At 38.1% G+C, this 21652-nt stretch overlaps 1 protein-coding gene across 1 annotated transcript; it reads right to left on the bottom strand.

Annotated features, from left to right (window-relative positions):
* Positions 1 to 4390: 4390 nt before the first annotated feature.
* On the bottom strand, positions 4391 to 14896 carry SAMD8 (sterile alpha motif domain containing 8). The gene is made up of 6 exons (XM_009322466.1): positions 14835 to 14896; positions 13441 to 14048; positions 11527 to 11622; positions 10678 to 10795; positions 9789 to 9939; positions 4391 to 8617 (listed from the first exon to the last, which is right to left on the bottom strand). Exons 2-6 carry the CDS (start codon positions 14019 to 14021, stop codon positions 8313 to 8315), a joined length of 1251 nt encoding a protein of 416 aa, XP_009320741.1. The 5' UTR covers positions 14022 to 14048; positions 14835 to 14896; the 3' UTR covers positions 4391 to 8312.
* Positions 14897 to 21652: the final 6756 nt, after the last annotated feature.

Here is a 21652-nt window from a genome sequence, read left to right as displayed (position 1 = left end):
TTTACTGAAGACCCTTCTTCAGTGCTACAGTAAGAATGGCGAACTTGTTGCCTGCTGCTGTCTCCTCTTCCTCTCTGCCCCTTTCTTTTTAGGGCTATTGCTTCCAATTATAGTATTGGAGAATCTACCAGTGATCAAGAGACAGATTCAGTTTTGAGGACTTCACCTAGCAGAATGAGGGGAAAAAGAAGTTAATTGCTTTTTATATTTAAATTCAGTGATGCTTCTTTGAAAATAAGCGTTCCCTATCTCCTTTCAAATTGATCTTGCTTGCTGTGGTACGCTGGAGATTAGAGCTTCTCAAGATCCTTTTTAGAAACTAATGACTTTAAAAAACTTTAGAAAAAACCCTGTTACTGAATTGGCTGTCCATATTTTGCACTATTCAAATGACTACTATGAATAGTCCAGTGAGTACCTATCCCAGTATCAAACTTCAGTACAGTTCTGACAGCAACAGTAATTATTTTAGTATTTGGCAGCTTTTCGGCAATCCAGAGAGAACCAGTAATTTCACCAGAGTGTCATAGATCAGTGCCAAAATAAAAAGCAAACCAGTCATAGATAGCAGCAGACTTAAGACCGTAGCTGTAGCCTTTAATTACTACATCACCCAGAACAGTTTTTTCTCCAGAAATAGATTGAAGTATATGCACATACTTGTAACGGATTCACGTAGTATGTGCCAGCTATATTTTGTCAGCATTACCGATTTCCATACTGGAGGAAGAACTCATAACACCAACCTTATTCTCACACCTATGCTTTAAGAAATCAATTTCAGTCAGTCCAAATTTAGTTGTGAAAATAGGCCCGGTCTTTGTGAACTACTTTGACAGCTCTATGAAAGGCCAAGATTAACAATCTAATATAAATTTTGAATGATGAACAGTAAATGAGACTGGCACCTGCACATTTAATAGATAAGAATAAACTGCTTCCTTGCAGCCAGCAAGTTCACTGAAGAAAAAGATAGGATGCAATGATACAATTAAACAGTTTGCAGACACTAAAGGTATTTTAATCAGGAGAGTAGTTTCTCTTCTGTACCTCATTTCCTTATGACAGTTTTGAAAACAAATCTGAACGAAATGGCCAGAGAAGGACAATCTGAAGCTGATTCTCCTCAAATTCTATCAAATAAGAGCGTAGGCCAGTGAGGGGTATTTCACCTGCATTTTAACACCAAGCTTAAGTCCATCTGCACAAATTCTGTTTTATTTCTTCTCATTATAGATAACAGCCACTATTTCTCTTTCTAGCTCTGGTTGTAGGAGTAACACAGAGAAGAACAAGTTACTGTGGAGGGGAAAGACTTTTTTTATTCAAAGTTCACATCTCTAAGCAGTATTGTAACGTAGTCTGGGAAGCAGGCGGTTATTTTCCCTGGAAGTTTTCCCAATCTGTATTTACAATGCACAAAGCACTTACTTATTTAAAGTTGCTTAGAACACAACCTACTGATTCCCAAAATATTAGACCAAAGGCCACAGTAACTATTCTGCAACTGGTACATTGAACCTTACTGCTTTTGCTTCCCCTTCTTCCTTGGTTTTTTTTTGTTTGTTTTTTGGGGTTTTTTTGGTTTTTTTTGAGAAAGGTGTATTGCCACATCCATTTTCCTTTTTGAATCTGGTCTTTAACAACTTTTTAAAAATAAAAAAAAATCACACTGAGAAAGGCTTCGTATTCAGGATTCTTTCTCTAAATTATCAGATTGATCAAAATTTTATAATTCAGAGGGAGGTAAATGAAAGCTTTCTAACGGTTCAGTACATTACGTTTACCTGGCTCTCACTAATCGGAGAATGTTTTAGCTGGATTAAGGTCACAAAATATATTTCAAAATTGCCAATTACAAGTATGAACATACAACTCCAGTGCACACAGCGTATCTGGTATAGTGTTCAAGTTTCTCCATAGGAACGAGCGTACATCCTTTCATGTACCAGATGACTGAAATCCGTGACTGAAAGTAAGGCCTAACATACAAACCCATTAGAAGAGTATGTAAGTTTTCAGAAGTTAACTTTACTCTTTCACAGTTTTTCCAACAGTTTTTATACTGACTATTGATTTACTGTCACGCTATTCACCACCATACCTAGAGACATTAAAGTTACTTCAGCTGAAGAGAGTCTTTGAAAGCCCTCTTGTCATACTGCACTGAGATCTTACAAGATGGAATACATTTTCTAACTTTTTAATAACAAAAATATTTAAGTGATTTGCCAAAACAATTTACAACTGGCAAAAACATCAGGCACACTGATACATGCGTTATGTAGCATGCATTTTCACACCAGCGGAACATAGCTTTGGGGAAAAACAACTCTAAAACCTAGATTACTCAGGTATACTTTTATGGTCACAATGCTGAGAGAGATAACGAGCCATCATTTTACGTATGAAGTAAATCAAACATTTGTCATCTTTCAAATATTTTATTTTAGTACTTTTAAATATGTTTTAATACAACAAAGATATAAAACAATATATTAATTCAATCTGAGTTTAGAATCAAAACAGTATTTACTTATTTACAGTACTCACTTTAAACTTCACTGGCACACCTTCCAGCCATTAGGTAATACTATTTTCTCTGTCGGAACAAAACTGAGGCAACTGTTCAGTGTGAAAAGTCACGTTTCTGCTTATGTTAAGTACCATGTACGATGCAACTTGTGGTTTCTCGCATTTGACAAACTTCTCCTATTTGACAAAACTGAACTGAAAGAGCAAAACTAAGTTACAGTTAGGCTGTCTAACTACGCAGTCACTGGGCTAACAGGTCAGGTTATCGTGCTCCACATTTATCATCTTAAGTTCTTACATACCTATTACAAACTGGCTTTAAAAATGTGCATGTCACTGAATTATGTACATAATACTCACTGCAAATTTCTTAAGTATGCAGGATACTGCTATATAGAAAGTTCAGTGTTCACAATACTGTAGTGTTTATGGGGTCGGAGGGGTTTTTGAGTGTTTTTCTTCACATCATGAACAAGACATTAGTAGGTTCACTCCAAAGGACGTTTTTTCCCGAGAAATACTGTTTCAATTAGAATGGTGACAATGTCAAAGCCACAGCAGAAACAGTAATCTGTATGAATCATCAGTGGTCTACCAGTTAGCCCTTGATTGATGAAGTCTACATGTGCAAAACAATTCAGAAGGTAAGCTGGCTCACTACTAGGACTTCTGCCAAATGTATTTCCATCTTGACAAGACTATCATGGTTTTTGTAGTTTGTCCTGGTTTTGGCAGAGATAGAGTTAATTTCCTTCCTAGTAGCTGGTACAGTGCTGTGTTTTGGGTTTAGGATGAGAACAATGTTGATAACACACCGGTGTTTTAGTTGTTGCCCAGCAGTGCTTATACTAGCCAAACATACAAAAGCAAATCAGATGACCACAAAAATCTTTGCAGTTCTCATTGAGCAAGCCTTATGTGGTTAAAGACAGACTCTCACTGCTTTTTCCTGTTTAGTTTCTTGAAATTGTATCAAAATTTTGAGAATTTCTGTGAGGAACTAAGCAGTCTCATTTCTCAGTGGGAGTTAATGAGGCTCAGTGCCATGCAGGATTGTAGCAATAAATGACTGCAGAGAACTTTTTCTTTTTTTTTTTTTTTTTCCCCCCGATTCTCTCCCCCATCCCACTGGTGGGGGGGGAGTGAGCGAATGGCTGTGTGGTGTTTAGCTGCCTGCCGGGTTAAACCACAACATAGTTACAGGTCAAGTTTCTATAAAAGTATCCTATTAAAAAAAACCCAGAAAAATCAATATTGTCTGTAGATTACTGCAAATTCTCCCCAACTCTTCAGTAGAAACTACATGGACACGATGAAAACTATCATAGTCGTTATAGGTTACTTTTCTTTTGTTATACTCCAGGTCCACAAAATGTACTTTTTTTTTCCTAAGACATCTGCTATTTCTTCAAATGCATATTTAATGATTAAGACTCAGCTCCACAATAGTTCTGGTGCTTGAAAACCTTGTGGACTTTTGTACACCAAAAAACTAGCTAAATAGTAATGAACAAGTGCAGCACTAAAGCATGCAAGCACCGCTTAGAAAAACCAAGGAGGTATTAACTGTTGCAAAAGACTTGTACTGATGTCTGAGTTCAGCCCTTCCCTCCTTCCCTTCGACACCCTTTTTGGCACTACATGATACAGCCATGCAGAAAAGATTATAGGAACCTGTGCTTTTGTCCTCACTGAAGGGTTTTAATACTTCTAAATAACCTTATTTAACATGCTTGCATCAAAAAAGAATTTTTTTTTTTCCCCAAATCATTTAACTGACTCTTGCTTCTTAAAGCAGCTAACTAACAAGGTTTTATTTTGATGCTTTTTTTTTTTATACAGATTTATTCTCTCAGAACCCAGTTAAGTAGTAATGCTTTTTAAATTCTACTGGAACTTTTTCTTCTATAGTAGATGTGGGGGAAGAAATCAGGGAAAACTAAAAAGAAAGTGACATTACCTATTCCCATTACTGCAGCAGTACACCATGCACAGCATGCACTTGGCCTTATCCAAGAAAACGCTTAAACTAAAGTGGTAACCCTCACCGAAGTCAGAGTATTTAGTGATTTACTTAAAGTTAAGCACATCATTTGCTTCATCACAAGCAGTATACTTGCAGGATCCAATTCTTGCTAGTCGTGGACATTTAAATACTTCATGCCTATCTACATTTCTGTACCAACACTCTGTGTAAGTGTTATCGTGTTTGCCAGAGGACACGAAGATACTTAACATATATGGAAGCTTTCTATACCATTATTCAAGAACAGCTGGAGGAACCATGCTTAAAGATCCTTGCATAAGCTTTTGTCAGTGTAATCAGAATTTGCTAAAAAACCACATCTATGAAAGTCTAATGTCTGTATGCCGGTGTAATGTCATAAAACCACTAGTTTAAGGGATCTTCCAGAAAGGAAAAACTAAAGGCAAAAAGTTTAGAAAAGCTATTCTATGAAGCTGTGTGTTTAAGGCACAATGGAGGAAAAAAAAAGAAGAGGGGGGAGCGCCTATGTGTCTATCACTTTCAGGCAGGTGCATACGTATCCTCACACTGATAACAATAAGGAAGAGCTCAAGACTATTGTCAAGTCTCAAATGCTACTAGATTTGCTAAGCTACCAGAAAAAGTGACCCTCCCCTTCTTTTGTATATCCAGTTACTCCGTTATACTTTTCTACTCGATTAGTTTGTGCACTTTGTAGTACTAGACTAATATCGTTAGACACTTGCACTTGCTGATGTAACGCAGTAATTAATTCATTACTCCGAATTCAGCTTATGTGTGTGCTCCCACAGAAGACGACTTTGCACAAAACAGGCGCAGCAAGTTAAAGGACAGCAAAAAATCTGGTGTGCGAACATGAGGGAGAAGGACAACCCTGAACGCATTTAGCATTAAATCCAAGGCCCAGCGATGCTCTGCTGCCTTTACTTAAAAGTGCTTGTCAGCAGCAGTGAAGCAGCAAAATGCTTTTAAAACACTAACTCTTTCAAAAGGAGGTACAGAATTTTAAGCCTGTTACTTGCAACCCGTTTCCTTCTAATTAACAATAAAGCTTACATTACCAACTTTACAGACTGACCTGTGCTCTTTTGCGTATGAAATCTGATTTTTCCGTCTTCTATCAATTTCAAGCCTTCCTCTTGCGTGTTTATAGACAAACAAAATTAACTTCCAAAATAGAAGACTACAATTATCCTGACAATGTTTTAACCCACTTCAGTGCTCACAAAACCAACCTCTGTGTATTACTTATCTTGGACTCGGCTATTTAGCATCAAGGGAAACAGCAAAAAAGAACAAGTTTCCTTTAAAAAACATTGATAGGCAATGCTGATTTAAAACATGGATTTACTTAACAGAATTTGAAAAATTAAATTAGAACAAAGAGAGAAGCCTTATGTTTCAAAGTATATGAACTTCATTTTTAAAAAAAATAGTATTGAAATGATAGCTTTACTTTATGTAAACATTGTTACACTGGGCTGTACTGGAAAATTCTCCTGCATGTCTAAGTTGCAAAATAATTTTTCAGTTTAGACACAGCTGTGCCAGTTAGCACTGACAAGGTTCTTTTCAGAATCGACACCTTTGCAGTTTAATTGCATCCTTCTCTACGTGTTAGAACTCAAGAGTACAATCCCGCACATCCTGAGAACAGACGTTTCCTAGCGTTTAAAAAACAGCATTCGTAACCATGTCTGTATTACAAAGGCAAATACAAATTAACAAATAGAGCTCTTTGAACATTGCTCTTGAGACTTTATAATCAAATTGCCTTCCTGAAATCAGAAAGGTAAGAACAGCAAATGAAAAGTCTTTAAATCTTTCAGAATATTTTCTCCTTTTTTTTTTTCTTAAGTGTAAGCACACTCCCCCAATGTGGATGGCAAGAGCCATTAGGCTATGGGAGATTGAACAATATAGTATTATACCTGCAATTTTGCTAGAAAATCGGAACGTTACAAATATAAAAGTCTGCAGAATAGTACAATGTATGTGTGCTCAATACAGTTGGCAGAGATACTCTAAGATGCACAGTTCCTCTGTGGAATAGGAGCTAAATTAAACTACAAAAGTAATATACTACAAAGAGCGGAAGATACTCAAGTTAGAACAATCCCGGTATATAAAAGGAACACAATACAGCAAGGAGTAGTCCACAGTAGTTTACAAGCCTCCCAACACAAAACTGTCTTGCAAAATTCCAAAGGGATTCTTTTCCATGCAAACGTAAGTACATTGTGGCCGTTAAGTCAGCTTGTACCAAGCTGGAAATGCTTCGTGTAACTTTCCAAGGCTGACACACACTAACTTTTGCAGATACCACCTATTCTGAAATTGCAACAACCAAATTAATAAGTCTATGCCATTTTTATGATTTGCACCTTTTACCTATCAGTTTTCATTTCGCATAAATCTAATTTCAAGTCTCTACAGCCAACGTTGGCATTGTCCCCTTACAACCACCACATAAGAGATCACCAACTGTGTGACCCCTGCTTACACGTTATGGACTTGGGAGTGTTGGTTTGGGGTTTTTGGGGGTGGCGTTTTGTGGGTGGTGTTTTTTTTTTAAACAACCAAAACTCAACTGCTTATGGTACTTTTATCTTTCAGCGTAGTAAATGAGCAACTTAATTTAAGAACTAGCCTCTTTCCACACTTGTTAGAAGAACATACACTGTGTGTATTTATATATATATAAACAAATATACTGTGTGTATATATCCAGAGATATTCACCATATTGTTGACACCAGAGTGCTAAAACATACATCAATATGAGCACTATTTCCAATACTCACTATTATTACTTTTCCTGAAAGAGTTACTACATGCATTTTCCCCATCCATTTATGGGACGGTAAGATATAATGAAGATAACTGTTCTGTTTTTCCAATGTTAAAGAGCTGCTCCTAAAAAGCATGCACAGGTTTGGGTATAAAGCAATTAAAACCACACAAAAGTTATTTTGTGGCTTTAAACTCACTAAAGCTAAATTGACTTTACTTTCTGTGGACGTAGCATTTACTTTAACTCATTTATTTAAACACAAAAGGGAAAACTTCCAAGTGCTAGAACAACCATATAGACAACTGATAGACTAGACTAAATAAGCTCTCATTAAAAAAACATCATCACTGCATAGCCACAAGGCAGACTTTCATTTTTGGCAACCTGTACGCAGACCATTTATACTGTCAATTATACTTTAAGACTTGTTACTTAACAGTTAAGAGACCCTTTTAGCAAGGAACTATATTGCTTTCCTCATTATGACACAGTACTCCTCAATCTTTAAGTATACACAGAGTTTGTTTTGAAAATCACATTTATGACTGTTTTAAAAGAAAATCTTCATAAAGTTCTAATTTTTTAGTCAGTATATGTAAAGGCTGGCATGTCAGGTAACAGAGATTATTTGGACCTGTAAAGGGTATATTATATTCAGTACAGGCACATATTTGAGGTTAGAGTTACTTAAACACACACATAGAACCTTACTAAGGGTAACAGTATTCTGATTCATATTCATGGTTCACTGATAGCCTTTACTGGTCCCTGCATTGTTTTCTATTTTAGCAACAAGAAAACAAAACACATCCCTGTGAAGTATGGGAACCCCATTTTATGGTTAAGAATCTAAGAAACAAGGCAAGGAGGAGGAGATCACGGAGAAAAAAAATGTTACTTTACATCCCCCCCCAGTTAGCCTTGTAGGATCTTAGCCATAATGCTTCATAAAAATCTGAATTGACCCACACACTCTTCAGCCAATCAATCTTTTCAGTATAGTAGGTTTTGAAAAGGGCCAGCAATACTCATTGGGAACAGTACCGTTAACATTGCATTCAAAAAAAGAAAACATTGGAAACCAGATCCTTGCTCTCCTACTCTGTTGATATGCTCTAGTATTAGCCAATGTATGGTAATACAAAAAGAGTCTTGTAGTGATGTAAAAAGCAATGAAGACGTCTATAGAATAATGTTCGTGTGCAGCCAAAATGAAGAAGATTCCAAAGAGATTCAGGACCCAGGATAAGGTATGCAAGAAGTTCCAGCTCCTTGGCGTATCTAGGAGAAAACAGAAAGTGACTAACCTTCAAAAATCTGGGTCATTACGAAATCCAGGCCTAGACATTGCAAGTTTTTACACAGATTTTTCATCCAAACATGTGATGAAGTTACTGTCTTCGCCTGGAAGTTTTGTTTACATCTACATGTCCAATAAATCCCATGAAAACAACCACAGAAGTTATAAATGTCTATCACTTCATTACTTCATTTACAAATACAGGTATTATGCATTTCTGGATTAACAGAGCGTCCTAAAATAGTGTAGGAAAATGCAAAGCAGAATTCTTTGTTCAACTACTAGTGAAAATCATACCTTTTCCATGTAAATAAGGGAAAAAATGTCATAAAGCATACATTATTCTGTTATTGCGGTTATTCCATCATAGGTAAAAAACTAATTACCTTAGCTTGCTATATAATGTATCAAATCACACTTTTATTCACAGAAGAGCTCTATCGTTTCATATATTCTCACTCATAGAATAGAATAGAATCATTAAGGTTGGAAGAGACCTCTAAGATCATCGAGTCCAACCGTCGACCCAACACCACCATGCCCACTAAACCATGTCCCTAAGCGCCTCATCTACCCGTCTTTTAAATACTTCCAGGGATGGGGACTCAACCACTTCCCTGGGCAGCCTGTTCCAATGTTTAACCACTCTTTCAGTAAAGAAGTTTTTCCTCAAATAATCACTCATTATGAGGTTTGGTATTTCGGCTTTATGGATTATACTAAACGTATACCCACCTAGCCTGGTATTTTGCCTAACAGGGGTCACTGGTAGATTACCTAGGGAAGTGTACAGGAACAGACTATCATAAATATCTTCCCTAGTACTCTCCCAGTAGCAAGCTAAAAGCCTTTCTAATTTTCTTGGCTCGCATGTTCTTCCAAGTGTGCCCTATTCATCCTTCCATTAATCTAGGTGGTGCTGCTCCTTTCCCATCTGCAAGTGAACTGTCACAAATCTGAGAAAGAGCACAGCAATCTGAATTTATATTTGTTTGCCTTAATGTTACACTCTGAACTTTGAGATGGTCGAGCAGCAGATATTCTTAATACTTAAGGAGAGTTAGTATTTACACTCTCGCACCCTTGGTTGACAGCAAGCAGTACATATTCTTAACACGTAAGGACATTTAAGTATTGACACTCCGTACTTACATTCTGTGACAAAGAAGTTGAGCATGGTCAGGACGACAGTGTGGCCACTGAACATATAATCTCCACACGTATGTACTCCAGTCAGAGTCATTCCAAAGCCACTCCATATAGCAAATGCCCGCTGAAGTTTTGCCCAAACATTGCCATACAACTAGACAACAGTGACATTAACCTTTAGTAAGTTGCATCCCCACTGCCCGAACAGTATGTCCTTAAAGTTAGCTGTACAGCACTATGTGTGTTTAACACCATTTATCATGTCGGGTCTTTTATTAAAACGCAGGTTAGCACATCTTTGGATTTATTGTGGCAGTGAGTCACATTAGTAACTACAATTATTAATTGTATTCATTATACCTCTGATGAATACTGGAATTTAGAGCAAGTATTTTGTCGCAAGTGATTTACATACAGAGACTGCCACGTTTTTTTGAAGGTATTCAACCTCCCAATGTGTCGTTGTCAAGATTCCAATATATTCAGCTCAAACCTCTTCTAACTAAAAGTTAGGATAAAACCATGAAATCCCACGTTCCACAGAATATCCCTTATTAGAAGGGGTGAAATAATAATAGTTTTTTGGTTTTTTTTAAACCATGCATCCAACAAGACAAAGAAGTGATTACTCCACTTTCAGCCTTTCTTCATGAAGTCAGTACCTTAAGCACACACTTCTCTGATGTATTCTCTCCGGTTTACATAGTGAAATATTCTGAACACCCTTCCCCAAGTAACTATCTCCTCTCCAAAGTGGCAAGCGCTTCTAAGACCCCTAGTTCTTACAAACACACATCTAACATTACGGTCACAACAATCTTAATCATATCTTAAATAATTTTTTTTAAAAAAGGGAACAAGAAAAATAATTTAAAGCATTTTAAGTTTTTACCTTTCCAGTACACTGCAAGTGCTGGCCTGGCACAGAGAGTGAGGTAACAAACATTGTGATGCAACGTAGTAAGAATACTGTCCCCATGAGGCTGCACAGCCTTCGCAGAAGTATAGACCTGGGAAAAGTACGTAGGAACTGATTGCAAGAGTCCTAATATACTGTATTTTTAAATCAGGAAAGTTATGATAAAAACATTTCCCCCCAAGCCAACTTAATCCATGAAGTCCCTTCATCATTGCTGCAAGTTTGACAGTAAAAAAATATATTTTTATTTTTTAAGTAGTACTGTAAACGTATGGTTCCACATGACAGGGCAAGACACTGTAGCAAGCTTACTGTCACCAAAAGGTACAGCCCCACTCCTCTGCAACTACACTTGTACTAGCTTTAGCACTCATGCCTTCTGTTGGCAAACTGATAAAAATCAACAAACTGGTAAAAATTTAACTTAAAATACTCACGCACACAAAAGGGTTTTCTACCCTTCAGTGACAGCAAGCTACTAGGCTGGCCCAGTCATCCCGTGGAATTTAATTCTCGTAGGATTTTATTATTTATACACAAAACTGTGACAGTATGAGAGTATATACTGACAACTCTCAAATACATACGTTCTGAAGGAAGTTACACATGAATCTGGTAGAAAAGTAAATTCAGATTACTCCTTTGTAATGTTCACAAGTCACCATTCTTGATTAAATCCTCCCTAATCCATTTTAACAGGGACATATTAGAGGCTTACAAGTTTCTTATTAAATGGAAAGCCTTAAACAATCATCATAAATTCTTGTTACAGTCCTTTCTCTGAATCAAAGTACCAGTTAATTTTAATTTTATATACTGTACCTGTGTTTGTGAAGCAGAAGAACCAACAGCCAAATGTAGCAAAGAATTACGCCACATACTTCAGTCATAGCAAAAGCCCATGGTATCCTAGGGACACTAAAAAAAAAAAAGGCAAAAAAAGGATGAAGGAAGAAAGTTTACTTACAATACAAGGACTTAATTTTTCTTTCTAGCCTCAGTATTTAGAATAAAGGCATATAAAGTTCTAACTACAAAACTAACTTGCATTAATCTGACAACAGTTTAAACTACAACCAAAAGTGATTTTGTTAGGCTGAATTAAATAGAATTTGAATTAATTTTTAATTACATTATCTCCTTTCTAATAATGTATTTTCAGCAGACATTTACACAGAATTCACTAAGTCAAAGAAAATCTCTAATATGCTCTCTTAATTTACACGTGTTATTTACTAACAGGATGTGTTCCTCTACCATTGTTTCCCAACAACCCTCTTCATTCTGACACAAACTTGCATCATGTCAATTATGCTGCTTATGCCAATAAGAATGCCATGTCAACACAATTAATGGAGTGCTGCAAAGCATAAAATCCTAAATACTTGCAATGAAGCAGAACTGCACAGAAAAGCGTTAGGAAAAATAAACATTTTCAAGGTTAGATTTCAATGATAATCACTATATGCAAACCTTTCAGCCTTGCTTGTCTAAAAATTTAAGACTTTCTTGCACACATACGGCACCAGTAACAATTTCCACTCTGCAATTTCACCAAAATACAGATTGACAGATTTCAAGAGAGGCTGCTCCTCATAGTTTTGTGTTCCCCTCGATACAAAGGGGTAGCAAAGCGCCGCTCAAATGCTAGCTGTATAGTAATCCCCTCGCATTGTTTTGTGAGCTGCTGCTTTCTGACCTCCCCCATCCTCCTCCCCACTGACTACCGTGGTAGTGCCCTGGGAACAAAATCCAGTAATGCCATAGCTCCCGTTCTCTCTCCTCTCTTCCACTTTGCTGGACGCGACCCGTCCTTGCTGAGTTTTATCTAAATTTATGGGGAGATTCTGCACACTTACTCAAAAGATCAGACCCCTACTGACTTCACAAAAACCATTAATGAAAATGGAAATTACTGGCAGGAATAAGGAGACCACAAAGACTGAAATCTTTAACAGTCTATCTTGTTTTTTAAAACTCTCTAGGCAGTAAGTTCTCTGTTGTGCAAGTACACTTGCTCAAAAGGAGCATCTATCCCCTGTTAAATCTGTGGTCAACGACTAGAATTTCACCTTCGCTATTGTGTCTCTTTTCTACCTGAAGAGATATTTTAATGAAATATTTTCTTTAAAAAATGAGCAGGTACTGTGTAAGTCACGACAGTGTTTTAGTACACAGATACTCTATGGTTAAAAAAGATACTGGTCTAATTCAGTCTGCTTCAGAGTTTCCCTCTTCAGTTTCCATCTTCAACAAGTTGACAGCAGGGAGACAGCATAAATACAGTATCAATGCTATTCCCTTTCAATTTCCTTGCTTACTGGCAGACCAAAATATTCCTTCATCAAAACTCTTTCTATAGCAAGACATGTTAAGCTTCATAGCAGCATCTGGATTTCAGAAAAAGCATACGGCTGCTTATCTATGCCAGCTGACCATCACTCTTTTTACTAGAATGAGAGGATGGACAAATTAATTCCTGTGCTGTGATTAGCTAAAAACGTAGAGCTAAATATAAACTGGGCAGAACAGCGGCTCGGTTTCTTTTCCCCTGAGAAGGCTAAATCTCTGCATCTAACTGACGCGCATTTCAATTTTAGCAGAAGGGTTTACTACACTCTAATTACTATTTTGCAGAGGCATCTTCAAGAACATATGAAACTTTGAGAATGAAGAAAAGACAGCCTACACTTTAACCATCAAGTTACTGTTTTGTTTTAAAAGAAAATTTCTTACCTATCTAGAAATATGTCTGGTAGAGGTGGATATGTTTGCATGTCAGGTACTCGCTCATGTACTATAACCATAACGAATGATGTAAAGCCAAACACTATGAAGACATAAACACAACTTAAAACAGTCTTCCAATACTCTGGGTCCAGTCTTCGGGTAGCGTGTTTGTTTTTTCCGTTTGCATATTGACACTGATCACCATTCAAGTCAGTAATTGCTCCATCATAGTCCCGAGGTACTTCACCATTACAAAACCAATCTGTACCCTGTAGTGAAGCAACACTTGGGCACGCTGTGCCAACGTGACTATCGCTGTTGTAACCCAGCTCTTCCAGGACGTCGATATGCTGCTTCTGTAGTTTACGTATGGACAACATCAGCCTTTTGATATCCCCCAGGACTTTGATTTCCAAAGGAGGGGATCGTAAGTCATACTCAGTAAGTGTCAGCAGTGTAATTCCATCTAGCCTGTGTCTATTGCACAAAACATCCACATATTCACAGAAGCCTTCTTCCTTCAGCCACCTGGCCACGTTCTTGGTAGTCCAACGTCGAATGCAAAGCTGGTTATTGCCTGCCATCATCCTTCTCTATCCGCCAATAAAATTGACCTGTTACATATCGGAGAAAGAGACAAGACCTCAACGTTTAATGAAGATTACTGAAACGCCAGTGTATTTCGTGCGATTTTAGATGCTTTATTAGCCATAGGCTTTTTATATAAGAGCCAGCTAAAAACCAGACATATAATTTATTAGGTAAGTAATATAAAAATGCCTTTTAAAACATTTTTTATTCAAGCAAAACTAAATCAAGATTATCTCACTTGTTCCTAAATAGAAATTTAAAGCTACCAAGAAGCAGAATATTTCCTAGATGCACCCAGTCTACTTTTATTCTTTTGTTAAAAAAATAAATCTGAGTTTGTTAATTACGCTAGGCAATGAAAAACAGAGATTACTCTGTTTAAATACCAGCTTCATCATTCTCTTTTCCACTGTTTGCAGTTCATAAACTAAGCAAGAAAGTATAGCCAGCAACCATGTAAAACTGAATTAAAGCTAAAATAATACATTACAGGTCCAATACATTCCACTGTTTTACAATATATACTGAAGCTTTGGTGGTATGACATTTCCCCCCCACCCCTCCCAAGTAAACCTAAGGCTAGGTATCTACAATAATATTGACCTGAGGCATCTTAGTTCTATGTTGATGGTGCAGCCATCATACTACTATCTTTGTTTGATCTCAGTACGTAAGATAGATGCTTGATAGATATTGCGAATCCTTTAAAATATTCAGCTTTCAAAATAACATTACTAGAAATTAAGCATTAGCTTTAATTCCAAAGCATCTTCCAAAGCGATGTGGTAATAGGTAACACAGTAACACACCAAAACCAGAAAAGATGTATTCTCTTCATACAGATTTCTCAATAATTGTTTTCTTGACTCAAGAATATTGTTTGAAGAAAGGCAAGACACCTCAGCAACATTTCAGTCACATGGAGGTGACAAGTCACCGAACAACTTAGAACAACCAGAAAAAAATTAACCACAGAAAGTTACGTGGAATACATGAAAAAACTTCGAAAGGCTACTAGTAATGTAAAAGTAACATAAAGCGTATTCAATATTTAAGACCTACAGCAGTACAGAATGGATTTGTGCATAGCTTGTATTTGATGGGTTATGTACAGCTACCACCTAAGAAACAGCTACAATTTCACAGCTCTTTTGTACTCAAAAAACCCAGTCTAATTAACTAGAATGCTTCAATCACGCCAACCAAATCTCAGAAAATACAAGATAGTACAATACGCTAGCACCACATACATCATTCAAGGTTTCCAGAATGAAAGCAAGGAAACAGTCTATTTAATCTATTATTTAGCTTCTGTATATAGCAAACAGGTACACAAACCCATCGTGAATATTCAACACAAAGTTTTACACCGTTTTCAGGGGCACAGCTCTTCCACAAACAGAAACTCTTTCCTCCTCACTTCTCTTTTTAAAGAGGTACTGTACCTATTGTTAGAAGTAGCTCTTATTATAATTATTGGAAGCAACTTTTTCTTCCAGATCACATCTAATAGGACCACACATTATTTTATTCTATATCAGTGAAGATTCAATTTGTCCAACGAGATTTCCCAGCAGGGCAAAAGAAATAGTTCAGAAGAAAAATGAGCGCACAAATCAAAGTTGCCCTTCTAAAAGAATTAAGGGAGTGGTACTTCTGAAGATATTCTCTCTGGAATTGATTGTATATTAACAACATGTACTTAATGCATAGTTTTAACTTCTCAAAACTTCATATACAGTCAATATGTATATAAGCTTTAATACCTTGACTTAAATAGTTGCCAAAACATCCATAAAACACTGGAATCTCTGCATTTACTATACTCTTCCTTCTCCATATAAAAGGGTATTTGCTCATTTCTGTTATCTTACTATTTTTTAAAGTCTTGCTCAAAACGACTGTAACAACTACTTTGCTCACACAGCTATTAACAAAAGAAACTATGACATTTAATTTGTAATTAACGACCACTTAATTGACCACTTTTGTACTACATATTTTTATCTTACTCCAGCAAAACAAACAAACAAACTTGAGTTGCTTATCTGGACTTCCAGCTTTCCTTACTCAGAAATACAGACGAAATACTGAAGAAAATTGTTGATCACAGCGTTTCTCATAACATTGTAACCATCACAAGTTTTCTAAAAGCAGTGAATTTAGATTCACCAAAAATACACTCAACTTACTGTTTTGTCCTTCAACCAAAAGCAGCTCCTGAGGGCAAAGGCAGGAAACTCTCCCCAACCTAGGAGAACTCTGTTCATTTGTCACAAGTCAAGTAGCCTAACACCAGCCTGGTGTTTCTTCATCTGCCATCACAGGAATAAAAATCAACCCTTACATTACATGCAGTAAAAGTGACCTTACAACACTGAGTAAGCATATCCATCAAAGGTCACTACTGAATGGGCTGGACCTGGGAGAAAGCCTACATTAACCTTAAGATGCACCTGATCGGACTCGCTCCTGTTTTTAAATGCTGTCAAAGATGTTTAACCAACTGGAAACGACAAAGAAATCAACAAGAGAAACAAGCACTTACACAAAACACAAACTTAAACCATTCCACACAGCTGGTAGCCAATTTCGTCGCAACAGCAACAGTTAAGTTCAGTTTTGATGACAAGGCAGTTTCTTTAAACTCAGAAGCTGCCTTCTCCTTCAGACTACTCCTTTAGTGCCACCTTTGTAGTTTAAAGGGTAAAAAGCACCTTCCCTAATAATATTAGCACCTGGAATACAATACAGATCTCTGTGCCCAACTGCTCCTGTTCAACTTTGAAGCGTAAGAATGCTACATAACATTTCCAACACTACCAGTCTGCAACGCAAGACTGACTAGTGCAGCAGAAGAGACCAAGTCACCTAGATAACTGTACTTGTCTTCTGAAAGAAAACAGCATGGCTGGAAAGAAGGCACTTTGCCTTCTACGTTACTGGTTTTATTGCTGAAACCAAATAATGGATAACATTATTTAATAATGAATAGCACGCATGAGTAACACAGAGCGAGCACAGACTTAAGCGTCAGAGGGCAAAATATACTTTTCGCCTGACATCAGCATGTCCATAGCTAGCTACTTCATTACCTCCCTGCTACTGTGACTTTATATTTAGTCAGCTCATCAGCAGTACGGATCATGTGTCCCGTTTCCCTTTTTCCTTCCTCAGCCTTTCAATTAACAGCGTGAACACAACTGAGCAGGAACTTCATGCGCATGTGTGTAAGAATTTTTTTTATTTTTTTTTTAAAGAAAAATGTTACTTTATGACCACGACCATTTCTACAATTCGGTTAGGGCATTTTGAAAAATGAGTTGTCTCTGAGAGGCTGAGTATACCCTTAGCACAATATTTTTCCTAAAGGTATATTTAAATACGGAAAATTAATCTCTCTCAAAATGATTATCCACAATTCTATCATGCTTTCCTCTACTGAATTACTGCTAGTCAACCACTAAGTCCCCAAATTTCCTAGCGTGCAGACTTGGAGTTAGCATATTGAGGTAAAAATGTGGAAAGTTGAGTATGATTATCACTACTCCAGCCAAAGAAAAGGCGCATTAGTATCACGCTAACATTAGGCTGCAATCTTGTCACAGAAACAAAACTCGATTACACCAGAATCATAGCTGAAGGGTTAAAGAAGATCCTCGTTATGTCTGCAGCAGTTAGGAGAACGCTGACTGGATTTGTTTATTCCCGACACGCATGCAAAACTCTACCAGCACCATTACTGCTTCACCACCTGCCCTCATGTGCCTGGGAGAGCCTGTGGCTCTCCTTGCTGACGTGCCTCTTGATTTTTTTTCCCCAGCTAGGTTCAATTCTCACCATCCTTGAGAGAAATTTTAAGACGGACACTGAAGAACTATCAGATCTCAAGTGATTTAACTTACATTTCTTTGTGGGAGGTTTCAAGCTGAAGTTTGAACATAAGCAATTCCAACTCAGCCCCTCCTTCGCTGGGTCCGCCGGCCTAGGAGCACGACATCTCACACCTCGGGGGAAAAAGTTTTTCTGTACAAAGGCCGCCGGTTCACAATGTGGACAAGACCCAGGTTTGAGGCCTTGTGGCTCCCCAGCACAAAAAAGCCGTACACAAAAACATGCGCTGAGCCAGCCTGCAATAATAAGGCTACTGTCACATACCAACTTAGTAATGCTGTGCCGGAAAAAGAACATACAGCACTGCCTTGTTACGCATCAAAAGTCTTGGATACTCTGCTGACGTGCATCAGAAGCTTGTCACTTGCTCTTCCTGAAAACTCTAAATTCTTTGGTGGTTATATAAAGCAAATAGCACCAAAGGTTTCATTGCTGTATAGTATACAGTGACTTAATCCTTACCTTCTAAATGCCACCGTATATAGTACAATATCTTGTAAACAAAAGGAGAAAAAGAATACTTGCAAAAACAATACATGATTTTTCAAGGGTTTTTTTTTATATATAGCATGGTAGCTATTGTATTAAACTAATCAAACACAGCTTTTGCTGTGCCCAACGTGAGACCAAAAAATCGGATAAATCTTTTCCTGAAGCAAGCATACAATAACTTCAACTGCAGAAATATTCCTGTAGAACTTGCATTCAGTTTTTTCTTAGTGACTTTGCTATCAGAGTTGTTTCATAAATGTTTCTAGTAAGTGAGATTATCAGCAGTATTTTAACCGTACTCAAAGGTCTTAGTGCTATTTATGAAGGTAAGATAAGGAATCTCATAAAGTAACACTTGTTTAGTTTATTGTATGTCTTCGGTTTTAAACCATCAAGGAAGATGTGCTTTTCAAGAATTATTCATTGAAGTGCTGCCTTGTGGGAAATGCAGAACTGATACCGTAAAATCAGAGATTAGCTCCACACGCTTAGAAGAGTCTTGCTGTCGGAACGCCTCCATGCAAAACTGGCAGCAGCTACTACAGAAAGTCCTGAAAGCTAAACATATTTGTCTTAAGAACCACTAAGTGCAGTTACATATTGCAGCAAGCTGAACAGAATACATACTGCTCCCTGACTTTTACACCTCATTAAACCAAATGGATTGTACTATACTCAAGTGAACACTAAGAGTGGCTCAACTCCTAATCTACTTACCAGCTAACAAAACATTTTTTCATCCTACCACCATAATTCAAGGCACACACAAGTGATTTTTAAACAACACATCAAGTACTCCACTACTTATCTTAGGATGTAATTCACAGTATTTCATTAATATTTGTACAAGACCTTGAACATTTCACATGTTAAATGTCAAGTGTTGAGTATTTTTTCCTCAAACTTCAAGAAATAGTATATCCATCTCGTAACAGAACGTTCGCTGCTCTTTATCCTTATACAACTTAGCAGTAAAACAATTCAGGTTTGCTTTTCCCCTTTTATTTCTTTCTTTTCTTCCCACACCCTCATCTTAGGATGGAAATAGGGGAAGACACGAACAAACTCTCCATCCAAATTAATACCGGAACAATATCTGAAGTGAAACTGTGTTTGTTCTTACTCTCCACAGTCACTTACAGCCTGATCTTTCTAGTCTAGTGAAAATCTAGGAGCCTTCCTCATTTTAGATGCATTAAAATAAATAAGAAATAAAAAAACTTTTAAAAGTTATGAGATTATGAAATAAACATCTATAATGTAATATGGTTTATGGACCTCAACCAGCTCAGCGGGCTGCAAGACTGAGCTCTGTACAAAGAAAAGTGATAGTACAGAGCCTGAAAGATTGCAATTCCTGGGCCAACCTGTGTTTTTAAATGTCTACTACCAAAAAAGACCCCCAACCAGCCAGCAAAAAGAAGATCACATACAATAGCAAACGAGATCATTTAAAATTCTTGCTCTTTACAAATCTACAGAATGTTTCCTTCACATCTAAGTAGCACTTTCGCAAAAAAAAAACCCACCCTTATGAAACTTCCCAAAGAACTTCCTTCCACTGGGTATATAAAAATTGCTTCGTCCCAAATCCTGCGAGTTAATTCCACCTTTTTTCCATATCACAGAAAGCAAAAGGAAGAACAAGACCACAGGCGTTCGTACCTCTGATAGCCAGCGAGAGGCACCCCCTACCAAACATGAGGGGCCTTTAAATGCCAGGAAATTTGGCACTTGTTCTTGCCACTCCAGAGCACAGCACGATCAGCTGCTCCATGGAGGTGGCACAGACACCGTGTCCAGCTGCACGAGGGAGCTGGATGGGGATGGCGCACACCCAGCGCAAGTGGAATCTTCCTTCAAGTCACCTTACAACGCAGAATGTGGGCTGGGTTTTTATAAAATGAATTTGCAAACTGAAGCATCAAATACAAAACCATGAGACCACTTCAACTCCAGTTACAAGCCAATAAATGTGTGAACATTAAAACCGCCTCTCATTTGCCTCTTCTTCCGTTAACTTACAGAGCTGACAAAACCTACCCTTTTGAAGTGTTATTTTTTAAAAAAATAGCAATCGGCGATCATTGAGTGGATAGTCTGAGAGGCCACCTAATGCATTAGCAACGTAGATTTGAGAGACGGAGCGGGTAACAGTTCCTGCAGGGTTTCAACTTTCTAAACACGCGCAGGCCTTAAACTCTTTCGCAATCATAGAATCATAGAATCATTAAGGTTGGAAGAGACCTCCAAGATCATCGAGTCCAACCGTCAACCCAACAGCACCATGCCACTAAACCATGTCCCTAAGCGCCACATCTAATCTGTCCATCTAAATCACATCTAATCACATCTAAAATCTGTCCCACCGAGGCAGACCCCTCCCTTTAATCCTGAAACTCGACCGGCGGGCGGGCGCACCAGTAACAGCACTTCTCCACGCTGCCTTGTCAATTACCAAATCCTACATGCTCAGAAACTTTTCTTACTCAAAACTAAATGCTTTGCCCTCAGAAAACCCACCGATCTTACACCACTGGCAGAGAAAACAGTAAGAGAGCTGGATCTCTGTTTTGACCCGGTACGACCGTTTCGGTATCTAACTGCAAGACTGACGCAAAGCACAAGTACTCGGCGTCACTTCCAGAAACGATTTGTTTCCCGTGAAGGCTGGCAGGGGAATGAGGAGCCAAACGATTTCCCCCCCCCTGCTATAACCCAAGAGCGCACCGACCCACCTGGTCTCTCGCCCGCTCTCGCTCAGCCGGCTGCGGATCCCGCCGCCCCCCCCCGGTCCATGGTTTATGGACCTCAACCAGCTCAGCGGGCTGCAAGACTGAGCTCTGTACAAAGAAAAGTGATAGTACAGAGCCTGAAAGATTGCAATTCCTGGGCCAACCTGTGTTTTTAAATGTCTACTACCAAAAAAGACCCCCAACCAGCCAGCAAAAAGAAGATCACATACAATAGCAAACGAGATCATTTAAAATTCTTGCTCTTTACAAATCTACAGACACCTTCACACCCCGGCTGCTAACGAGGCTTTTTTCCTCGTTGGTCGTTGCTGAAGTAGAAAAATCTACGAAGTCCAGAAGGGAACCGACACAACCGGGCCCAGAGACGAAAACGCTTCATCCTCCCCGCGGCAGACGAAGTAACTTAAGCGAGAAACGCGCACGATTTTTAGTTCCTCAGCAGGCCGGCTTCCCCAGGGGCCGGCACCCCCGCCCCCCAGGCACCG

The sequence above is a fragment of the Pygoscelis adeliae genome, unplaced genomic scaffold (assembly GCF_000699105.1).
Source record: "Pygoscelis adeliae isolate BGI_AS28 unplaced genomic scaffold, ASM69910v1 Scaffold244, whole genome shotgun sequence".
Lineage (NCBI taxonomy): Eukaryota > Metazoa > Chordata > Aves > Sphenisciformes > Spheniscidae > Pygoscelis > Pygoscelis adeliae.
Note: the sequence above shows the minus strand (reverse complement) of the source record. Positions and strands in the feature narration are given on the sequence as shown.

Coding starts and splice junctions, on each gene's coding strand:
- SAMD8 (XM_009322466.1), bottom strand. CDS start 14,021: ATGATGGCAGGCAATAACCAGCTTTGCATTCGACGTTGGACTACCAAG. Junction 11,623..13,440: donor CCAGACATATTTCTAGATAG/GTAAGAAATTTT, acceptor TTTTTTTTTTAG/TGTCCCTAGGATACCATGGG. Junction 10,796..11,526: donor CTTCTGCTTCACAAACACAG/GTACAGTATATA, acceptor TACTTTTCCCAG/GTCTATACTTCTGCGAAGGC.